The following is an 18,162-nucleotide window of genomic DNA, read 5'->3' on the forward strand; positions in this document are numbered from 1 at the left end:
GGAGGGACCAGAAAAAAAACATGAGAAGAGGTGTCAGTCTGCCCCTACATTGGTAATATGCTGGCTCCTGTCACAACTCTGGGTCAAAAAAGGTTAATTTTGTTTACAATGTGTTAAAAGAGGGCAGGAAGGTGGGCTAATAATAAAAAATTTGGTGCCTAAAAAAAAAAAAGGATTGTAGTCTTCAGTATGGATTTCAATGATTGAACTATTGGGGTGTGTGTTATGTGAATATATGTCAATAAAACTAATACACTTTTTTTTCCTTAGGTTTTTTTTCCAATCAACTTTTTAAAAACCTTAATGGAGTAGCATTAACTCAAAACTCACTACTAACGAATCAATACTGACTGATAGCAACCCACTGTGGGTTTCTGAGACTGTTTACAGGAAAAGAAAGCCTAGTCTTTATCCCATGAAGCTGCTGGTGGTATTGAACTGCCAACCATGTGGATAGCCCAACACATAACTACTGCACCACCAGGGCTCCGCAGAATAATATTGGGGATAGGATTACTTAAATTTTAACAAATCCATTTGCAGGTTTTATCATTTGATTTAAAAATAAAAGATTATAATACAAAACAACAACAAAAGAATAACATTAGGGAGAGAAAAATCCGTGAAATTATTCTAATCCAAAGAATTTATATATATAGTGTCAGCTATTTTTAGCAAAAGCCTCTGAAAGGTCAATGTAATTTGAAAATAATACCACCGCTGTATAAGCTGTGTGGCAATAGGGTTTATATTTGAAGTGTTGTAATTCTTAGACGTAGACAATTCCCAGTAAATGTTTTGAGAAAGTCTGAATGGAAAATGAAAAACAGAAAACCCAAATCCTCACAAGTGGAACTACAGGGAACCTTGTGATCGATGGAGAAAGGGTTGGGGTTGTGGAGGGTTTTAGCTGACTTGGGTCCACAGTCAGTGCTCCTGGGAGCAGCCGTCAAGAAAGCAAGTGATGCATTGCACGAGTAAGCTGCTGCACGAGGCTGCTTTGAAGTACCGAGGAGCAAGCACATCGCTCTGAAGACTAGGGGTGCCTGGCCTAAGCCATGGCAGTTTTAATGTCTTCAGATGCATTTGAAAGTTGGACGTTGAATAAGGAAGCCCAAAGAAGAATTGATGCATTTGAACTCGTGTGCTGGTGGATAATATTGGAAGTGCCACGAACTATTGAAAGAACAAATATCTCTTTCTTGAAAGCAGCACACCCAGGAAGCCCCTCAGAAGCGAGGGTGGCAGTGATTCCGACACACTTTGCCCATGTCACCAGGAGAGACCAGTCCCTGGGACAGAGCATCATACTTGGTAAAGTGGAGGGGCAGGAAAAAGAGGCAGACCTTTGAGGAGATGGACTGACACAGTGGTGGAAACAGTGGCTCACACAGAACAATTGTGAGGATCCTGCAGGAGTGGGCAGTGTTTCCTTCTGTCGTACACAGGGTCACCCAGGTCAGGACCAGGGACACCTAACAACAGCAAATTCTTGCTTATTTCTAATTACTAAAAGGATTGAATAGCTTTTCAGACATACAAAGGTCAGTGAAAAAGTATTGCTACCTACAAACCTTTCTGAAACACAAATATAAAAAATGTGAGGCTATTTCCTGTCAGCTCATCCTCCACCGGGGACTGTACACTTTTTTTTTTAGTTTACTCTTTTACTCATTGCTTTAGCTACTCTAAGTTCAAGAGCAAGTTTCAAAGTCTCTTTTGAAAAAAAAAAAAAAAAAAACAAAGTCTCTTTTGACATCTACACTTTTTTTTTTAGTTTACTCTTTTACTCATTGCTTTAGCTACTCTAAGTTCAAGAGCAAGTTTCAAAGTCTCTTTTGAAAAAAAAAACAAAAAAAACAAAGTCTCTTTTGACATCTACTTTTTTCTTTCTGTCCTGTCTTTTTATTACCTTTTTTTTTAAAGTATTCTTGATGTCATCCCACAACATGTATGGTCTTTGGTCATTAGTGTTCTTGAGATGTTCTCTGAATGCAGGTGTGATAAATTCTAGGCCTGTACAATTCTGAAGGTGGTGTTTCTACCTCGCTAGCCTTCTCCACAAAGATTTCTGTGTTCTTCGACTCACACCACATCAAAATGGCCATTCTGGACTTCTTCAGGAATGCAGACTAAAGTTCCTTTTCAATGTTTTTGGAATTTTTGGAAACAAAAAGAAGTTTAAAGGGGCAAGATCAGGGCTAAAGTGTGGATGGGATAAGGTTTCCCAAAGAAATGATCCCAGAAAGCCCCTGTCACCCTCAGAGACTGTGCAGCTATACATAAGGGAGGGATGGAAAACTTACCAGTGCAATTTTCCATTTTCTTAAAACTTCTTCCTAATAAGCCCGTATGACCATCCGGTGTCCAAGAAAATCTATCAAGATTACCCCTTGGGAATCCCTAAGCACATTCACCCTCTCTGCTTTGAATTCAACTGGCTCAGCAGATCCCTCATGGAACCCACTGCCTTCACTGTAGCCCTTTTTTTTAAGTAACACCCCCCCCCCACACACACACAAGAAGGCTAAAGGAGCCCTGAATAAACACTGGACTGCCAACCACAAGGTCAGAAGTTGGAAGCCACCAGCCACACCTTGGAAGAAAAAAGAGGTTTTCTATAATTAGAAAGAGTTTGTCTCAGAAACCCACAGGGACAGCTCTACCCTGTCCTGGAGTGTCCCGATGAGCCAGAAGTGATTGACGGCCGCAGGAGACTTCGACAAGTGCACGGCTGAGAGAACTTGTAAAGTGCAGCCCCCATGGGTCACAGAGTCGAGTACAAACACATTTTGCATGTGTGAACTCGAGTCTCACTAGCAATATGGTCTTTACTCTGTGTGTGCGTTGTGTATACACTTAAAACAAAGACAGTTGTCACAGACGGGATTTCTACTCTTGGCCACCCCCTTACCACAAACATATGCTCTTTTGACTAATTATTTCATGAAGTTCCCATTCTAGCTTTTTGTACATTTTTTTTCTGTTGGGTTATCCAATTTTTGTTGTTTATTTGTAATTCTTGTATTTCCTAGAGATGAGCCATTTTCAGTTAAGTTTGATTTTTTTTCAGGAGAGCACGGGCGCAGTTCCCACGACCACAAAGGAAGCAGCCGAGTTTCCCCCATTTGGGAAATCGCAGGGGTCAGCACATCCGGAGTGCAATGGATAAGCCTCGCCCTGGGAAAACCACCTTCGTGATCATGTTATCTCCCCTGCCAGGTCAGTATTGATTTTTTTTTTTAAAATACGGAACGCTTCACGAATTTGCGTGTCGTCCTTGCACAGGGGCCATGCTAATCTCTGTACCTTCCCAATTTCAGTGATTGTCTGCCGAAGCAAGCACCAGTTAGATTTGATCAAAGTACTTTTGTTGGCATGTATTCACATATATAACTGAATTGTTCAGTCATGTTAAGAAGCTTTGTGCAGTCATCACCACAGTCAACTGAGAACATTGTCTTTGTGTGCTCATTGTGCTTAGCTCCCCGTTTGCCCCTCCCCCTCCTCCTATACCAGGCCCTAGGCACTTATCAATCCAGTTCCTGTCTCTATAGATCTACCTATCCAGAAAATCATATGAAACCAACAGGAAGGACGCAAAAACAACAACAACAGTGACGAGGCAAAACAGAAAGCCTGACAAAGAGGAAGCAGAAAATAATAAAAACGGAAACAACTTTAAGTTGGTTCAAAAAGAGATCAAATGATAAGGTGTTACATTTTAACCTAACTCTGTCTGCCACTTGCCTGTCATTTTGTCAGACTGTGGGGGCTTGTGTACTGCTGTGATGCTGGAAGCTAGGGTACTGGTATCTTAAATGCCAGCAAGGTCACCCAAAGTAAACAGACTGCAGCTAAGCTTCCAGATTGAGAAGGAGGAGTGGGTTGTCCACTTTGGAGGAATTAACCACTGAGAGCCTTGTGCATAGTTTCGAAACACTGTTGGATACTGAAGGCCTGGAAGCAGAACATTGTTGGAGAGAGTGCTGAAGGATGGGCCCCTACTCCACACGCGGCTGCGGAGGAGGGGCGGCTTGGGGGCGGGGCGGGGTGGGGAGGAGTCGGCCCTGGCGCGTGGGTGCAGCGAAGCCGGTGGGAGTGGGCCCTCCAAGAGCGTCGCTTGCTGATGGAGCACAGCGCGGGCTGAGAAGAAGCGACTGCAAAAATGTAATGATCAGAATCTGGAATGTGCAAAGTATGAATTTGGGAAAATTGAAAGTCATCAACAATGAAACGGAATGCCCAGTGATGCCTATCTTGGGGGCTAGTGAACTGGAATGGACTGGTACTGGTCATTTTGAACGAGAAACTCATCTGGCTTTCTATGCCAGAATGGCAATCAAGAGGGATGGCATCGCTCTCATTGTCACAAAGGACATTTCAAGATCTCTATCTTGAAACACAATACTGTCTGTGATTGGATTATATTGACCTATTATATATTTTTATATAATATAAATTATATATGCACGGACACTACAAATACATGTTTATATATTATCTATAATATAGCATTTAATATAAATATATAATTACATATCTGTCTTCCAGGATATCTAATCAATACGAATCTTACTCAAATGTATGCACCAACCGCAAAAGCTAGTGATAAAGAAATTGAAGAATTCTACTAATGACTTAGGTCTGGAATTGATCAAACATCCAATCAAGGTGCATTGTTAATTATTGGCAATCTGAATGCAAAACTTGGAAACAGAGGAAGGAGCAGTAGTTGGGAAATACGGACTTGGTGATAGAAATGAAACTGGTGAGCACATGATAGAACTTTGCAAGACCAATCACTTCTTCATAGCAAGTACCTCTCTCTCTCTCTTTTAGATCATTTTATTGGGGGCTCGTACAGTTATCACAATCCATCTAGCCATCCATTGTGTCAAGCACATTTGTACATTTGTTGCCATCATCATTCTCAAAACATTTGCTTTCTACTTGAGCCCTTGGTATCAGCTCCTCATTATTTCCCCTCCCTCCTCCCTTCCCCCTCCCAGTACCTCTTTTTTTAAATTGATTGGGAGTTAATACAAATATATCATTCCAAAGATCAATCACGTCAAGCAGAATTGTATAATTGCCACTACACTCAGTTTCCAAACATTCTTTTTCTTCCTGGACTCCTTGATACCACCTCCCTTTTACCCCCTCCCACTACTCCTGTATCCCCACCTCCACCCCAAAACCCTTATTCTACTTGCAGTCCCTATAGGTTCATCAATCCTGGGTTTCATCTACCAAACATAAAAGTCCATGTAACACATGTAACACAACAACTTCAAGAGGGTGACCTCCAATGACATAACACCTCTGAGATACAGCCTAATATGAACAAAACCAAAACAAAAATACAGAAAATGTTGAAAACCAGATCAGGTCCAGCCTGCATCAGAGGGGGGTCAGCTGATGGGGTTTGAACTGTTCACGTCGGATTTATGCCTTTGATCTTCTACACTCATCTCTCCAGTGCCCTCTGTTAGTAACCACCTTCCTCCCATCCATTGTGGATAGAGGGAGTTCATCACAGGCTTATTTCCTGTGTAGTTCCCACAGATGAATTTTGGGCTCCCACTATTATCCATAGCCTACTGAAAATCGGATTCTCACAATTTAGGCTCTAATACTACTCCCTCCTTCGACTTCAGATGATATAATTTATAATCCTTCAGTAACTGATGGTGGTGTGCTTCTTCCATATGGACTTAGTTGACATCTCACTTAAATGGCTGCTTATTGGGATACAAGCCTTTAAGACCCCAGATGTTATTTTATCTGATACCTGGCATTATCTAATTTCCTTGCCACATTTTGCTATAGCACCCATATCTTCTGTGTTCCCTTCCTGAGGGTGAATATTGAGCAGGGCTATGATGTAAGAACTAACAGTTCTTATGTTGGAGCTAGGATTTAGTGTGAGCCCCAAACTCATTCCTGAATCTATGTTTGTTTGTTTGCTTTTTAATAATTTTATTAGGGGCTCATCAACTCTTATCACAATCCATACATACATCAATTATGTAAAGCACATTTGTACATTCATTGCCCTCATCATTCTCAAAACATTTGCTCTCCACTTAAGCCCCTAGCATTAGCTCCTCATTTTGCCCCCTCCCTCACAAACCCTTGAGAATTTATAAATTATTATTTTGTCATATCTTACATTGTCTGACGTCTCCCTTCACTCACTTTTCTGTTGTCCATCCCCCAGGGAGGAGGTTATATGTAGATCCTTATCATCAGTTCCCCCTCTCTACCCCATCCTCCCTCCACCCTCCCGGTATCCCTACTCTCACCATTGGTCCTGAAGGGATCATCTGTCCTGGATTCCCATGTTTCCAGTTCCTATCTGTACCAGTGTACATCCTCTGGTCTAGCCAGATTTGTAAGGTAGAATTGGGATCATGATAATGGGGTGGGGAGTGGGGTGGGGGGGATTTAGGAACTAGAGGAAAGTTGTATGTTTCATACTACACTGCACCCTGACTGGCTCGTCTCCTCCCCAAGACCCTTCCGTAAGGGGATGTCCAATTGCCTACAGATGGGCTTTGAATCTCCACTCTGCACTCCCCCTAATTCACAATGGTATGCTTTTTTGTTCTTTGATCCTAATACCCGATTCCTTCAACACCTCGTGATCACACAGGCTGTTGTGCTTCTTCCATGTGGGCTTTGTTGCTTCTCAGCTAGATGGCCACTTGTTTACCTTCAAGTCTCTTACCTTCAAGCATAGTGATTAATCACAAAACAATATGTAATTATATATTGTGAAATATTTATGTTTTCTGATGGTCTTAGGCAACCCGTGTGAAAGGGTCATTCGACCCCCCAAAGTGGTCACGACCCACAGGTTGAGAACTGCTTCTATAGGCAAGACAGTGAATGATGCAGGAAGCATCAAAAAAACAAAAAGATGGGAATAAGGAACTGGTCGACATCCCACTATTTCAGGAGTTAGCATGTGAGCAAGAACCGACGGTGCTGAAGGAAAAACTCCAAGATGCACCGAAAGCCTTAGCCAAAAACAAGGCTCCAGGCACTGATGGACTAGCAATGGAAGCGTTTCTGCAGGCCGATGAAGCACCGGATACACTTACTCGTCTATGCCAGGACATCTGGAAGACAGCTAATTGGCCGACTGAAAAGCCTTCATGTTTGTAACCTTGCCAAAGAAAGGTGACCCAACAGAATGTCCAAGTTACATACAATGTCACTGATAGCACATGCAAGTACCATTTTGCTGAAGGCCTTCCAACAACTATGGCAACAGTGCACTGACAGGGAGCTGCCAACGGTTCAGACTGGATTCAGAAGAGGACGTGGAACAAGGGGCATCATTGCTGACGGCAGAGGACCGGGCTGGAGGCAGAGAACACCAGAAAGACGTTTCCTTGTGTTTTGTTGACTATGCCAAGGCATTCGACTGTGTGGATCATAACAAACTATGGATAACCTTGAGAAGAATGGAATTCCACAATACGTTATTGTGCTTCTGCAAAACTTGTACAGGGATCAAGAGGCAGTTGGGTGAACATAACAAGGGACACTGCATGATTTAAAATCAGGAAAGGAGTTGGGGGTGGGGGGGGCAGGGTTGTATCCTCTCACCATAATTATTCAATCTGAATGCTGAGCAAAGATCAGAGAAGCTGGAGTATATGAAGCAGAATGTGGCATGGAATCAGGATTGGAGGAAGGCTTATTAACTACCTGCAATATGCAGATGACCAACCTTTCTGGCTGAACGTGGGAAGGAGTTGAAGCACTTGCTGAAGAAAATGAAGGATTGTACCCGTGAGTATGGATCACATACTGAAGGCCAAAATTCTCATAACTGGACCAATGGTACCCTCATGATAATGGAGAAAAGGCCGCGGAGACGAACAGATTTTCCCCAGGTTGTTTCCTGCTTGCTAGCTCACTGTGTAGTCAAATGCTCAGAAGTTTCTCCCTGAAGGCACCGGCCATCCAGAGCAATCAGACGACTGTCTGTTCACAGTAGGTGGGGCTTATATCCTTCTGATAAAGGATAGTGATTGATTCCCTGGAGAGCCCAGAGGCAAGGTCAAGCCCACTCACAGACAACTAAGGTTAGGCTGCCATCTTGAATCTAGAATCCGCCCAACTTGTCACATGTGTACCCTTAAATCCCTTCTCTTCCTATTGTGTGTATACCCCTAGATCATCTCCCTCCCATTACTTTATTGCCTATGCTACAACCCCTTCCTGTGACATACGTGGTTACCTGTAATCAGGGGGACTTTCATGCCCCTAAATATATCTAAGCCTTCGTTAGAAATACACTCTTTCTCCTCCTGTCTCCCAACTCCATGTGGACCACCAAGAGGGGCTGAGGTGAGCATCCTGCCATGAGATGTGTCTGACTCCTTTATTTTACCTTCTCTCTTATCTTCTCTTTTACTATGCTCTTTATATATTATCCGCTGTAAAATTACACCTACGGACGCCCCATGATTGTCAGAGGCTGGTTACTCTGACAAACGGTTGAAGTGGTCAAGGATTTAATCTCACTTGGATCCACAGTCAGTGCTCGTGGAAGCAGCTTTCAAGAGATGGAAAGAACTACTGTGCTGTGCAAAGCTGCTGTGCGAGACCTCTTTCAAGTGCTGAAGAGCAAGGTGTCTCCTGACCAAAGCCACGTACTTGGGATTGACGGTTGGGCTCTGAGCTGGGAGGACCGAGAGCATCGATCGTGGAGCTGGAGAAGAAGAGGGAGCGTGCCGGCGGCTGCCGGAGGCTGGATTGCTCCTTAGGATCAGGCAAGGTGAGTCTGCATCCCACATGTGCTATCAGTCCCGGCAGATGGACATCATGCTTGGTAAAGCAGAGGGGCAGGGGGAAGAGGAAGGCCTTCAAGCAGGACTGACACAGAGGCTGCAGCAATGGGCTCCAGGATAGGAACAGTGTGTGGAAGGTGTCTGACTATGTAGCGTTTCATTCCATTGCGCACAGGGTTGCCATGAGTCAGAACTGACTCCATGGGACCTGACAACATTGGCCACAATGGACTTTGCACTGCTGTCTGATGGCAGGTTCTTCCAGCCCCTCCACTGTGGTCAGAGGGGTCACTGGATGCTTCATCTGTGCGGGCCCTGCCAATGGGTCTTGGGCTCCGCTACCATCCATGTAGTTTTGGCTGTAAACTGGGTGTTCATAATCTAAACTGACACCGTTCCTTCCTTCGTATTTGGATAATATCACTTACGGTCCTGGGATCACACAGGCTAGTGTGCTGCTTCCACGGGGACTAGTGCACGCCTCACTTACTATGGCTTCGGGTTTTAAGACAAACCTTTACGACCCCAGACACGATTCTTTCTGGATTCTTCACCACATTTTGCTAGTGCACCTGTCTTCAGTGACCTCTTCACGAGGGCTTGGTTAAGTGGTACATGCTTCTCCCACTCTGCAGCTTGCCTTTACGCTGCTCACTGGCTATTGAGATGAGCAGATTGCGTAAAGAAATAACTGAGGGCAGGGAATGTACAAATGCGCTTTACACAACTGATGTGTGTATGGACTGTGATAGGTTGTATGAGCCCCTAATAAAATGATTTTTAAAAAAAGAAAATATATTCCTCATCACATTAAAAAAAAGAAATACCTATATTAGCATACATTAATAGATTGTTTTCCTTTGTGCTTTCTAATGACCTTTTAATGTTCCCTACTTTCTCATGTTTGTAATTTTAAAAGGACCTATTGTTTTAGAATGAAAAGAATGAGACCCCATCATGGGACTCAGCATTCTGATTTTAGCCTATGTAAATCTTTTAATGTATTTTTCTTTTAAGCACTTTTTATTGTAAGTTGAGGGAGCCCTGATGGTGTAGTGAGCTAGGCTTTGGGCTGCTAACCATAAGGTCAGCAGTGTGAATCAACCAGAGAAGAGGCTCTCTACTCCAGTAGAGTTCTACTCTCGGAAACCCAGGGGCAGTACTCCGTGTTCCACAGGACCACTGTGAGGCAGTGAGCTTGGTCTTGTTGTGAATTGGGTGAAGGTGTACAGAGCAGATCACCTCTCTTACATGCAGCAGTTCATGCATTTTGCTTCACCGCATGCCTTACAACCTGCTCAGGTATGCCACTACTCATCCTACCTCCTCCCGTGTCCCCGCCTCCAGTGCCTCCTTTCTCTCCTAACCCTTCTCAACTTTGTCCTGGGGCAAATTCTGCTGCCTTCATCTTTTGGTTGACGATTCTGCCGTGGGCATGCCTCACTAGTGTTACTGTCCCCTTAGAAACCTATTGTTTGGCTGAAAATTGAGTCACGAGGTGAATTCAGCTCTCAGCCTGAATGGAGACAAAGGGCCGTATAGTGCAGGGACCCACCGATCCGACACGATGCCTGGTCTCTGACGGTGAGTTTTGCCCCACCTTTCCTCTCTCCATTCAGTGGTCCCTTGAATGTGGTTCCTTTCTGTGTAGCGGCTCACGGGGGCTGGGCACACCGTACTCCTTCAGATCCCAGGGTCATGGAGGCTGGTGTTTGCAGGGCCCATTCGTCCATTCCACTAACTGTCCAGTGTTCACCATTCTTGCCTCCAGTTAGGCTGAAACCAAGGGGTGCACCTCAGATGACGCCTCACAAACTTTTACGTGGCAACTCACCAAAATAGGCTCTAGAACAGCGGTTCTCAACCTGTGGGTTGTGACCCCTATGGGGAGCGAACGACCCTTTCACAGGGGTCGCCCATTTCACCACAGTAGCAAATGACAGTGATGAAGTAGCAATTGAAATAATGTTATGGCTGGGGGGGTGGGGTCACCACCACATGAGGAACTGTATGAAAGGGTCATGGCATCAGGAAGGTTGAGAACCACTGCTCTGGAACATGTCTTTGTGGCCATCTGTGCCAACTTACCTTGGTGTCCCCATGTCCCTGCTCGTGATTCCCATTGTTGTTTTTTTAAATAAATGCCAGGTCTTCTGGTCCTCAAAAAAAGAAAGCCCCACAAGGAAGAAGCCTCGTCACGCGGCAGGTGTGGAAGGTGACTTCTAAACCTGGTTGTCACCAGGAAGCGACTTCTGGAGGGGAGGCTGGAGGCACTGCCAGGCAGGAGCTCACGGCTCAGCCAACTCAGCCGGAGACGGTTAGGGCACGGGAGACAAAGAAGGGCCGTGGGACGCCTGAGGCTGCCCTGTCAGGTCAGCGGGCAGACGCCATCCAGCACCAGTGCCCCTTTTACTGCTGTGTACTCATCCGCAAGACAACACAGGTCCCAGTAAGACTCCGTGGCCACCCCTCCCATCAGCCTGACCCTCTCCTCCCTATCTAGCCATTCACCTGGCCCACAGGGCCGCCCCACGTCTGCCAACCCAAGCTTGGCACCCAGTAACTGACTTGTACATTCTGAGTTCCAGGCCACACTTGGGACCCCACCCTCACAAGAACAGTGCCCCACTATCCCAGATGACCCATAACATGTTCCACGCCCGGTTGGCCCCATTTGGCTCAGAACACAAAAACCCACTGCCCTGCCCACACAACAAACCCAACCCAAGCCCCAGCCATCTAATCACTTCCAACACACACCTTAGGTAGGGGTTCCAGACTGCAAGTTCTTAAAGCAGCGGAACACCTCATTTTGCTTTTACAGGGCATTTGGTGGCTTTGAACTTCCTACTTTGGAGCTAGCAGCCTAACCATAACTCACAGTGTTGCCAGGGCTCCTTTTGTGCCCCCACCCCCACCCCACCCCAGGCGCGCCCACATGTGGAAGCAGGATCCAGTGTGTGGACAGAGCCTGTGGGCTTTATTCCTACCCTAGCCTTAGCAAGACGCCGCCATCGGCCCCAGGGCCGTGTGAGTCTTGGGTCATCGGTGGCTGGCAGGGTCTGCTTCCTCCGGCAGAAAGTACCGCTGCAGGGCCGGCTGCAGGAGGAGTGGGGGCAGCGGGCGGGCCGGCGAGGGCCAGCCTGCAGGGAAGGGCCCCAGCTGCACGCGCGGCAGGGGCAGCTTCAGTAGTCGCAGGGGGCCACCTGCACAGATCCCGGGCGGATTGCGGCCTGGAGGGGCACGGGGCTGCAGTGAGGCACAACGAAAGGGCCGCAGGGCTCAGTGATCCGCGGCCCGATCGCCACGCCTCTACCCACTCACCCTTCAGGTTCACCCGAGTCGCTGGGACTCTGGACTCCTGCAGCCGGCGGATGGGTTGGTACCTGAGGGGAAAGGAGGTGGGCTCAGTTGCCTATTCGCCCCTCCCCATGTCCCAGCTCCGCCCCGCACGTCTGTCCTTGTGCACACACACCAGCGGTCCAGGGGCTGGCGCACCACCGTGTTGGGCGTGTGAGGCCTCAGGGGCGCCGGGCTCGGGAGCTGCAGCTCGGGCTCCTCCAGCAGGGCGCTTCCATAGTGCTCCAGCTGCTCGCAGAAGTAGTTGAGCGCGTCAATGGACTCTAGGTCCAGCTGCTGCCAGTATAATGCGTCTGTATGCCCGGGCAGCAGCATCGGATCTTGGGGCATGGCCGCAGCCGGAGATCCAGCGAAGGCCTGCAGTGAGCGGGAGAGTGCCTGCCGGGTCCGCCAGGCCTGCAGCTGCTCCTTGGTCGCCTGGGCTCTTGAATCCTGAGGACCCAGGCTCCGCCGCGCTTTGGAGCCTGGGGTCAAGGGCACCCTCGAGATGTGCTGGAGCAGCACAGAGGAAGGCAAAGACCGAGAGAAATGGAAGTAGGAAAGGTCCTGCGATATGCTCGCCCTGGGGAGGCTCTGTTCCGGTTCCACGGGCGACCTGTCTGGAAATGGCTGTGAGGGAGGGTCCCACCAGTGAGAGGGGTAGTGGGTCACAAGCGCTGGGGCTCCCTGAGGCCCCTGCCTGAACCACCCCGAGGAAGAGGCTGATCTCCCCCAACAGGGCCCCTGCCTGCAGGGTCTGTCCTGAGCCCAAGTCCCAGCTCCACTGAAGGAGGCGTGTGAGCCTCTGGGAGGGTCTCAAGAGATGCACGCAGGAAGGCCGCAGGCCCAGCGACCCCTAAGCCAGCCTCCCCAGTGGCGCCCCCACCTGCAGCTTCTGGATCATGCACTCCAGCTTCTGGCTGCAGCGCTTGCGCAACAAGGCCTTGGAGTGGTGTTCCGAGCCCTGGACCCAGGTCATCATCTGGGACAGGATGCAGTTGGGGTCCTGAAGGCCCAGCTGGCTCAGCAGCATCTTGAGTTCGGGCCTGTCGTAGAGGTGGAGCTCAGGCCTAGACCGAGGGCAGGCGGGCCGTGGTAGGGAGGGTGAGACAGCACCCTCAGACTCACTGGCAGGCGGCGGGGGAGTACAGGGCGTAGGAAAGGAGCTCCAGCACCAAGTCCCGGATCTCAAGGGAGCAGGCCAGGAGCAGCTGTAGCGACAGCATTGCGAACTGCTTCTGTGTCCGGTCCTGTGCGCTCAGAGGAGGCAGGGCAGTCTCAGGGGGCACGATGGCGCGTGGTGGGGGCGGGATACAGGAGGTGTGGCGCGGTTGCTTTTGCCCACCTGGAGGCTAGGGGGCGGATCCTGGTTGAGCAAGTGCAGGAGGATGTCCTTCAGCCTCTTACGGAAGTGGCAGCCCGTGTCCGGCAGCAGTATCAGCAGTGCGTTCAGGATGTCCACACCGTCCCTCCAGGAGGCCTCCTTCAGCAGGCTGGCCAGCAGTGAGGCCAGGCCCTCCCTGGTGCCCATCTCAGGGTAGGCCTGTGGGACCTGGTGCTGAGGCCCTGCCACCCCTCCTCTCCGACCCCCACCCCAGGTGTCCTGGCTGGTGGCCCCACACCCTCCCTCCCTAGGGCACACCATCGCACCTCCAGGGTGAAGGCGGGGAAGAGCCTCTTGAACCAATTCTGCCTCAGGAAGTAATGCAGGAACCTGGGTAAATGCACACAGCGCTCTTCCCAGGGTGAGGGCTCGCTGACCTCCGAGACGCCCACGTGGCTGGGGCCTTGTAGGTCCGAGATCAAGGCCAAGCTCTGGGAGGAGAGGAACAGGGCACTGCAGGTCCCACCTGCCTGGCTATGGACACTGTGCCTGGCTTCCTGTGGCCCTCCAGGAGCCTAAGTAAGGTACCTCTGCCTGCAGCTCCAAGCGCTCGAACAGCTCATTGGAACGCGGCCTCTGGGAGCCCAGGGAGGTTGGGGTGGATGCCCAGTACAGCTCATCCATGTCTGTGTCCTCCTCTTCCTCGGTCTCTTCCAGCTGTGCCTCTTCCTCCCCACCTAGCCAGCCGAGCAGCATCTGCTGCCATGGGGCATGGTACCCTTTGGTGTCCCGCAGCCACACGTTTTCCAGGCTCCCTCTGGTCTGCGGAAAGAGAAAACTCAGGCTGGCTGGTGGAGGGGAGGAGGCCCTACCTCCAGCCCCCACCCCCAGCCAGCTCCCCTCTTGCCTTGAGTGTGCCCTGGCTGGTAGAGAGCTGAGCTAATGCTCCGAGGCCGCCCATCTCTGTTGGCAGCCACAGGTGCTGCAGCACCACCGAGTTGGGGATGGAACCAGGGAAAGGGATGGGCCGGAGCACAGGCTGGGGGGGTGGGGATGGGCAGAGCAGGAGTGGGTGAGGTGTCAGGAGACGGCCTGGTCACCCTCCACATGTAGCCAGGGACCCATAGACCCTCTGGAAACTAGTGTGCAAGCCACTTTTGGCCCCTGGCATGGGTGAGGGTGGGAGAGTGGTGGACCTGGGAGGGCCGGTCCCCTCAGCTCTACTCCAACAGGCAACCAGAGAGTCCACAGGCTGACGCACCCCTGACATATTCCTGGGCAGGCTGGCGTAGGGAGCCCCTTCCCTACCGCTCAGGTCTGGAGGCAGCTGCCCCAAGTCCAAGGGCCAAATGGGAGGGGCGGGACCCAGCTTGCCTGCTTGTCAGATGTGACAGGTTTACAGTAAAGGGAAAGTGGGGTGGGGAAGCTGGATGCCCCCCCTACCCCTGGGGAGAGCCTGGAGGGGCACACACCTGGTCTGGGGGCTGAAGGGTAGCAGGAAAGAAACCGGTGAGTTTACAGAGCAGCTCCTTGGGGCGCCTCTTCAGCCGGATCTGGAGTGGGATGGGAGACTCAGAGTTGGGCAAGGACTACAGCGCCCCACAGCTCTGCCCCAAGGAAAGGCCACCCACTGGCCTGAATCCTCCCTGGCCATGCTAGCCCCCTTCTGGAAGAACTCTGACTGCCACTGCAAGCCCAGGGGGCAGACTGGGGCAGCTGTGGAGCGGGAAAAGCTGGGGGGCAGCGCCACCATGTGCACAGGGTGGAAGGCCTCACCTGGGATGTCCTGCTGTGCGCCTTCAGAGAGACGGGCAAAGCCACTGGAGGGGTGGGGGCCAAGTCCTTCAGGGAGGGTGCTGCTGGTGCCGGATGTCTGTCACTGGAGACCCAGGCTGCCACTTTCTCCACAGGGAGCCCCATGGGGCCCCATTGACAGAGCGCCCGTCCGGTTTCCATGCCCTGGGAGGGAGATGGCAGGTATAGGCATTGGACGGCCTGGTGCAGAGGGAGGCACCAGCGTGGAAAGTGGCAGGGCTGGGGTGGCGGGGACACGTCCCACCAGGCTGGAGCCATAGATCAGACGAAGATAGTTGTCAAAAGCTTCCTGGCGCAGCTGCGAAGAGGCTGGCGGATGGGCTGCTGGGACTACCAGCCCCTGCCTGAGCCTCTGCAGGTCCTGGTCTCTGGCACTTAGGGATTCAAAGTCCTGGGAAGGGAAGAGGGATGGAGGAGGAAGGGACAGCCGGCTGACATTTCTTTCCCCTTAAACAAGGTCCTGGGCTAGCCAGACCCAGATGAGCATGGGCTCCCCGCCCCTGATGCCTGCTCACCTCTTTCACCACTGGCTGCTGAGATGCCTGGTACTGGTAGATGAAAGACTTGGTGCCACTGCAGACAGATGGGCATAGGTGAGATGAGCCGGGGCTGAGAACCGGCATTGGCAGTGGGGATGCCAGGGCTAGGACAGGTTGGCATGATTTCTGAGGGCTCTAAGAGCCCTGAACCCTCTTGCTGGGGCTTGGGTGGGATGGTAGCCAACCTGAGGCAGGCTGACCTACGCAGGCTAGCGAGTTTCTGCAGCTGGGCCGAGGTCAGTGACTCCTGGCTGGTCAGGGGCAGTGGAGGGTCATCTATAAAATCCGGGGCCTTCTGGCACAGCTTCTGAGCAGGGGAGTACAGGCTGGGGTCTTGGCTTAGAGGCCTGTGTCCCCATGCTGTCCCCCGCCCACCAGTGTCACTCCGTACCTCGACCAGGTAGGAAGTGGGCAGGTAGACCCTGTGGGGCACCAGGCCGAGGCGGGAACCCAGTGCCAGCACCAGGTCCCCACTATCATTGCAGAAGGTCAGGGCCTGGGGGGCGCCATTTAGCTTCAGGAGCCTGGAAGAGACCCAGGGTCAGAATCGTGCCCCTGCTCCACAGATTGGAAACTGAGGCAGGAGCAGGGACAAGACCCTCTCCCTCCAGCCCAGTCATTGTGCTCCTGCGGGGGCAGGAATAGCAGAGGCCAAAGGAGGTCTTTAGCCCTGCCCTGCCTCCATCTCCCCAGTCCTGCCTTCATCCCACCCGGCCCTTGAGGCCTTGCCCACCGCAGCAGGCGATTCTCTGTGGTCCAGATGCGAATGGTACAGTCAAGGCTGGCAGACGCTAAGAGCTTGAGCGCAGGGCAGCAGACCAGGCCTGGGTGGGGGGTAGCCTCGATGTCAAACCGGAGCAGTACCGGGCTCGGGGGCCTCAGCCTTGCCTGTTCCCTTCCTTACCGGTGATGTGGTCTGTGGGGTCATCCTGGGGCTGGTGGTCATGGCGCGGGTGGTTACCCGTGCCTAACTGCACCAGGCCATAGGTGGCAGTAGCTGGTGCCTCGAAGGCCACAGTGATGTGCTTGCCAAACACGCAGAGTGCCACCACCGGGTGGCAGCAGGAGAAGGTGCGCAGCAGGCTCAGGCTCTCCTCAGCGTAGGGGAAGACGCGCCACATCTTCACCACCAGGTCGCAGCCTATGGGAGCGCAAGTGGGCTGGAGCCCTAGAGAGGGTGGGGCCCGGGCCAGTGACTGGGAGGGGCTGGGGAAGAACTCACCGGAAGACACGAGGCAGTTCCAGGTGGACGCGATGGCAGTGACAGGGCCTGGGCTGTGCGCCTCTATGTGGAAGACAGTCCGCGTGGAGTGCCACTCGAGCACCGATAGCGCACCATCGGTGTGTCCTACCACGGGCAGGTACCTGCGGGGGGCCGGCAGAGCATGGGTACCTGCCCACTTCCCTGCCCGCATGCCCAGCCCTTGCTGGCTCCAGCGCCCACCGGTTCTTGTCCTTCAGGGCCCTAGCTGTGTTGCCGCGGTACAGTTCAGCCGGGCAGTGGCGTGTGGCTTCCCAAGAGTTGCGCGCGCTCCTGGAGTCGGTGAGGTGACTGTAGAGGTGGAGGCAGCAGGGCTGCCCCATGGGAGCCGCAGGCGGAGGCACGCGATCCAGGACTCGCATTGGGCAGAACGCCGCGCTGGCACGCACCAGGTGCCCAGTGCGCGTCAGCAGCCACAGCACCTCGCACGGCAGGCAGTAGGCCACTGCCACCGCACAGTCATCAGGCCCAAGCAGCAGCGCCGTCACCGCGCGCCCGCTGTTGGCGGACACCAGGCCGACGGAGCCGTCGGCGCACGTGCACACGAGGCGCATGGGCAGTGGATGCAGATGTGCAGGCAGAGCGGGCACCACCTGCAGGTGTAGCACCTGCGCTGGCAGCTGTGCCAGCAGCGAGTAGAGCTCACGAATGCGCCACAGCTCCACGCTGCAATTGCTCAGGGAAAGCACCGGCCAACCAGGGCTGGCAGGTGCCAGCAGGGTGTTTACACTGCACGACGACATGTTCAGGCCCCAGCAGCCCAACGCCACCTCGCCCACCTGCGCCACTGCTTGCAGGTCCCACGTGCGCAAGGTTCCATCTTGTGAGGCTGACAGCACCAGGGCTGTGTTCGGGAGCACGGCCAGAGCCGTCACCGGGCCTGCAGGAGTTTGCGCTTCACCGGAGTGCACTGGTGGCTCCCGGGAGAGGGACAAGCCGCCTGCAGTGTTGTTGAGGGAGGGGGGCTTCGAGGGCCACTGAGGCACCACGTACCTGTGTGGCCCACAAACACCGTTCGAATCTGCCAGTCGGGCTCCCACACCTTCACCGTGCTGTCTCGGGAAGCCGTCACCA

The 18,162-nt window shown here is 51.9% G+C and overlaps 1 protein-coding gene, 1 non-coding gene and 1 pseudogene across 2 annotated transcripts in view; all 3 read right to left on the reverse strand.

The window, feature by feature from the left end:
• Positions 1–3,069: 3,069 nt before the first annotated feature.
• LOC115869055 lies at positions 3,070–3,230 on the reverse strand. The gene has a single exon (XR_004045966.1). It is a non-coding gene; the product is annotated as a U1 spliceosomal RNA (small nuclear RNA).
• Positions 3,231–3,243: 13 nt separating this feature from the next.
• Positions 3,244–3,344, reverse strand: LOC115868745 (annotated as a pseudogene).
• Positions 3,345–11,771: 8,427 nt separating this feature from the next.
• WDR97 (WD repeat domain 97) overlaps positions 11,772–18,162 on the reverse strand; it is a 7,726-nt gene continuing 1,335 nt past the window's right edge. The window contains 20 exon segments of the mRNA XM_045286754.1: positions 11,772–12,043; positions 12,135–12,196; positions 12,286–12,954; positions 13,016–13,195; positions 13,278–13,399; positions 13,495–13,692; positions 13,800–13,964; positions 14,062–14,391; positions 14,393–14,512; positions 14,946–15,026; positions 15,250–15,329; positions 15,361–15,679; positions 15,804–15,861; positions 16,013–16,134; positions 16,219–16,351; positions 16,561–16,651; positions 16,732–16,968; positions 17,050–17,192; positions 17,272–17,968; positions 18,082–18,161. Of these exon segments, the coding sequence (XP_045142689.1) occupies positions 11,853–12,043; positions 12,135–12,196; positions 12,286–12,954; positions 13,016–13,195; positions 13,278–13,399; positions 13,495–13,692; positions 13,800–13,964; positions 14,062–14,391; positions 14,393–14,512; positions 14,946–15,026; positions 15,250–15,329; positions 15,361–15,679; positions 15,804–15,861; positions 16,013–16,134; positions 16,219–16,351; positions 16,561–16,651; positions 16,732–16,968; positions 17,050–17,192; positions 17,272–17,968; positions 18,082–18,161 (4,078 nt within the window). The 3' untranslated portion in view covers positions 11,772–11,852.

This window comes from Echinops telfairi, unplaced genomic scaffold, assembly GCF_000313985.2.
Source record: "Echinops telfairi isolate 266 unplaced genomic scaffold, ASM31398v2 ScPeMD7_1;HRSCAF=3_0, whole genome shotgun sequence".
Taxonomy (NCBI): Eukaryota; Metazoa; Chordata; class Mammalia; order Afrosoricida; family Tenrecidae; genus Echinops; species Echinops telfairi.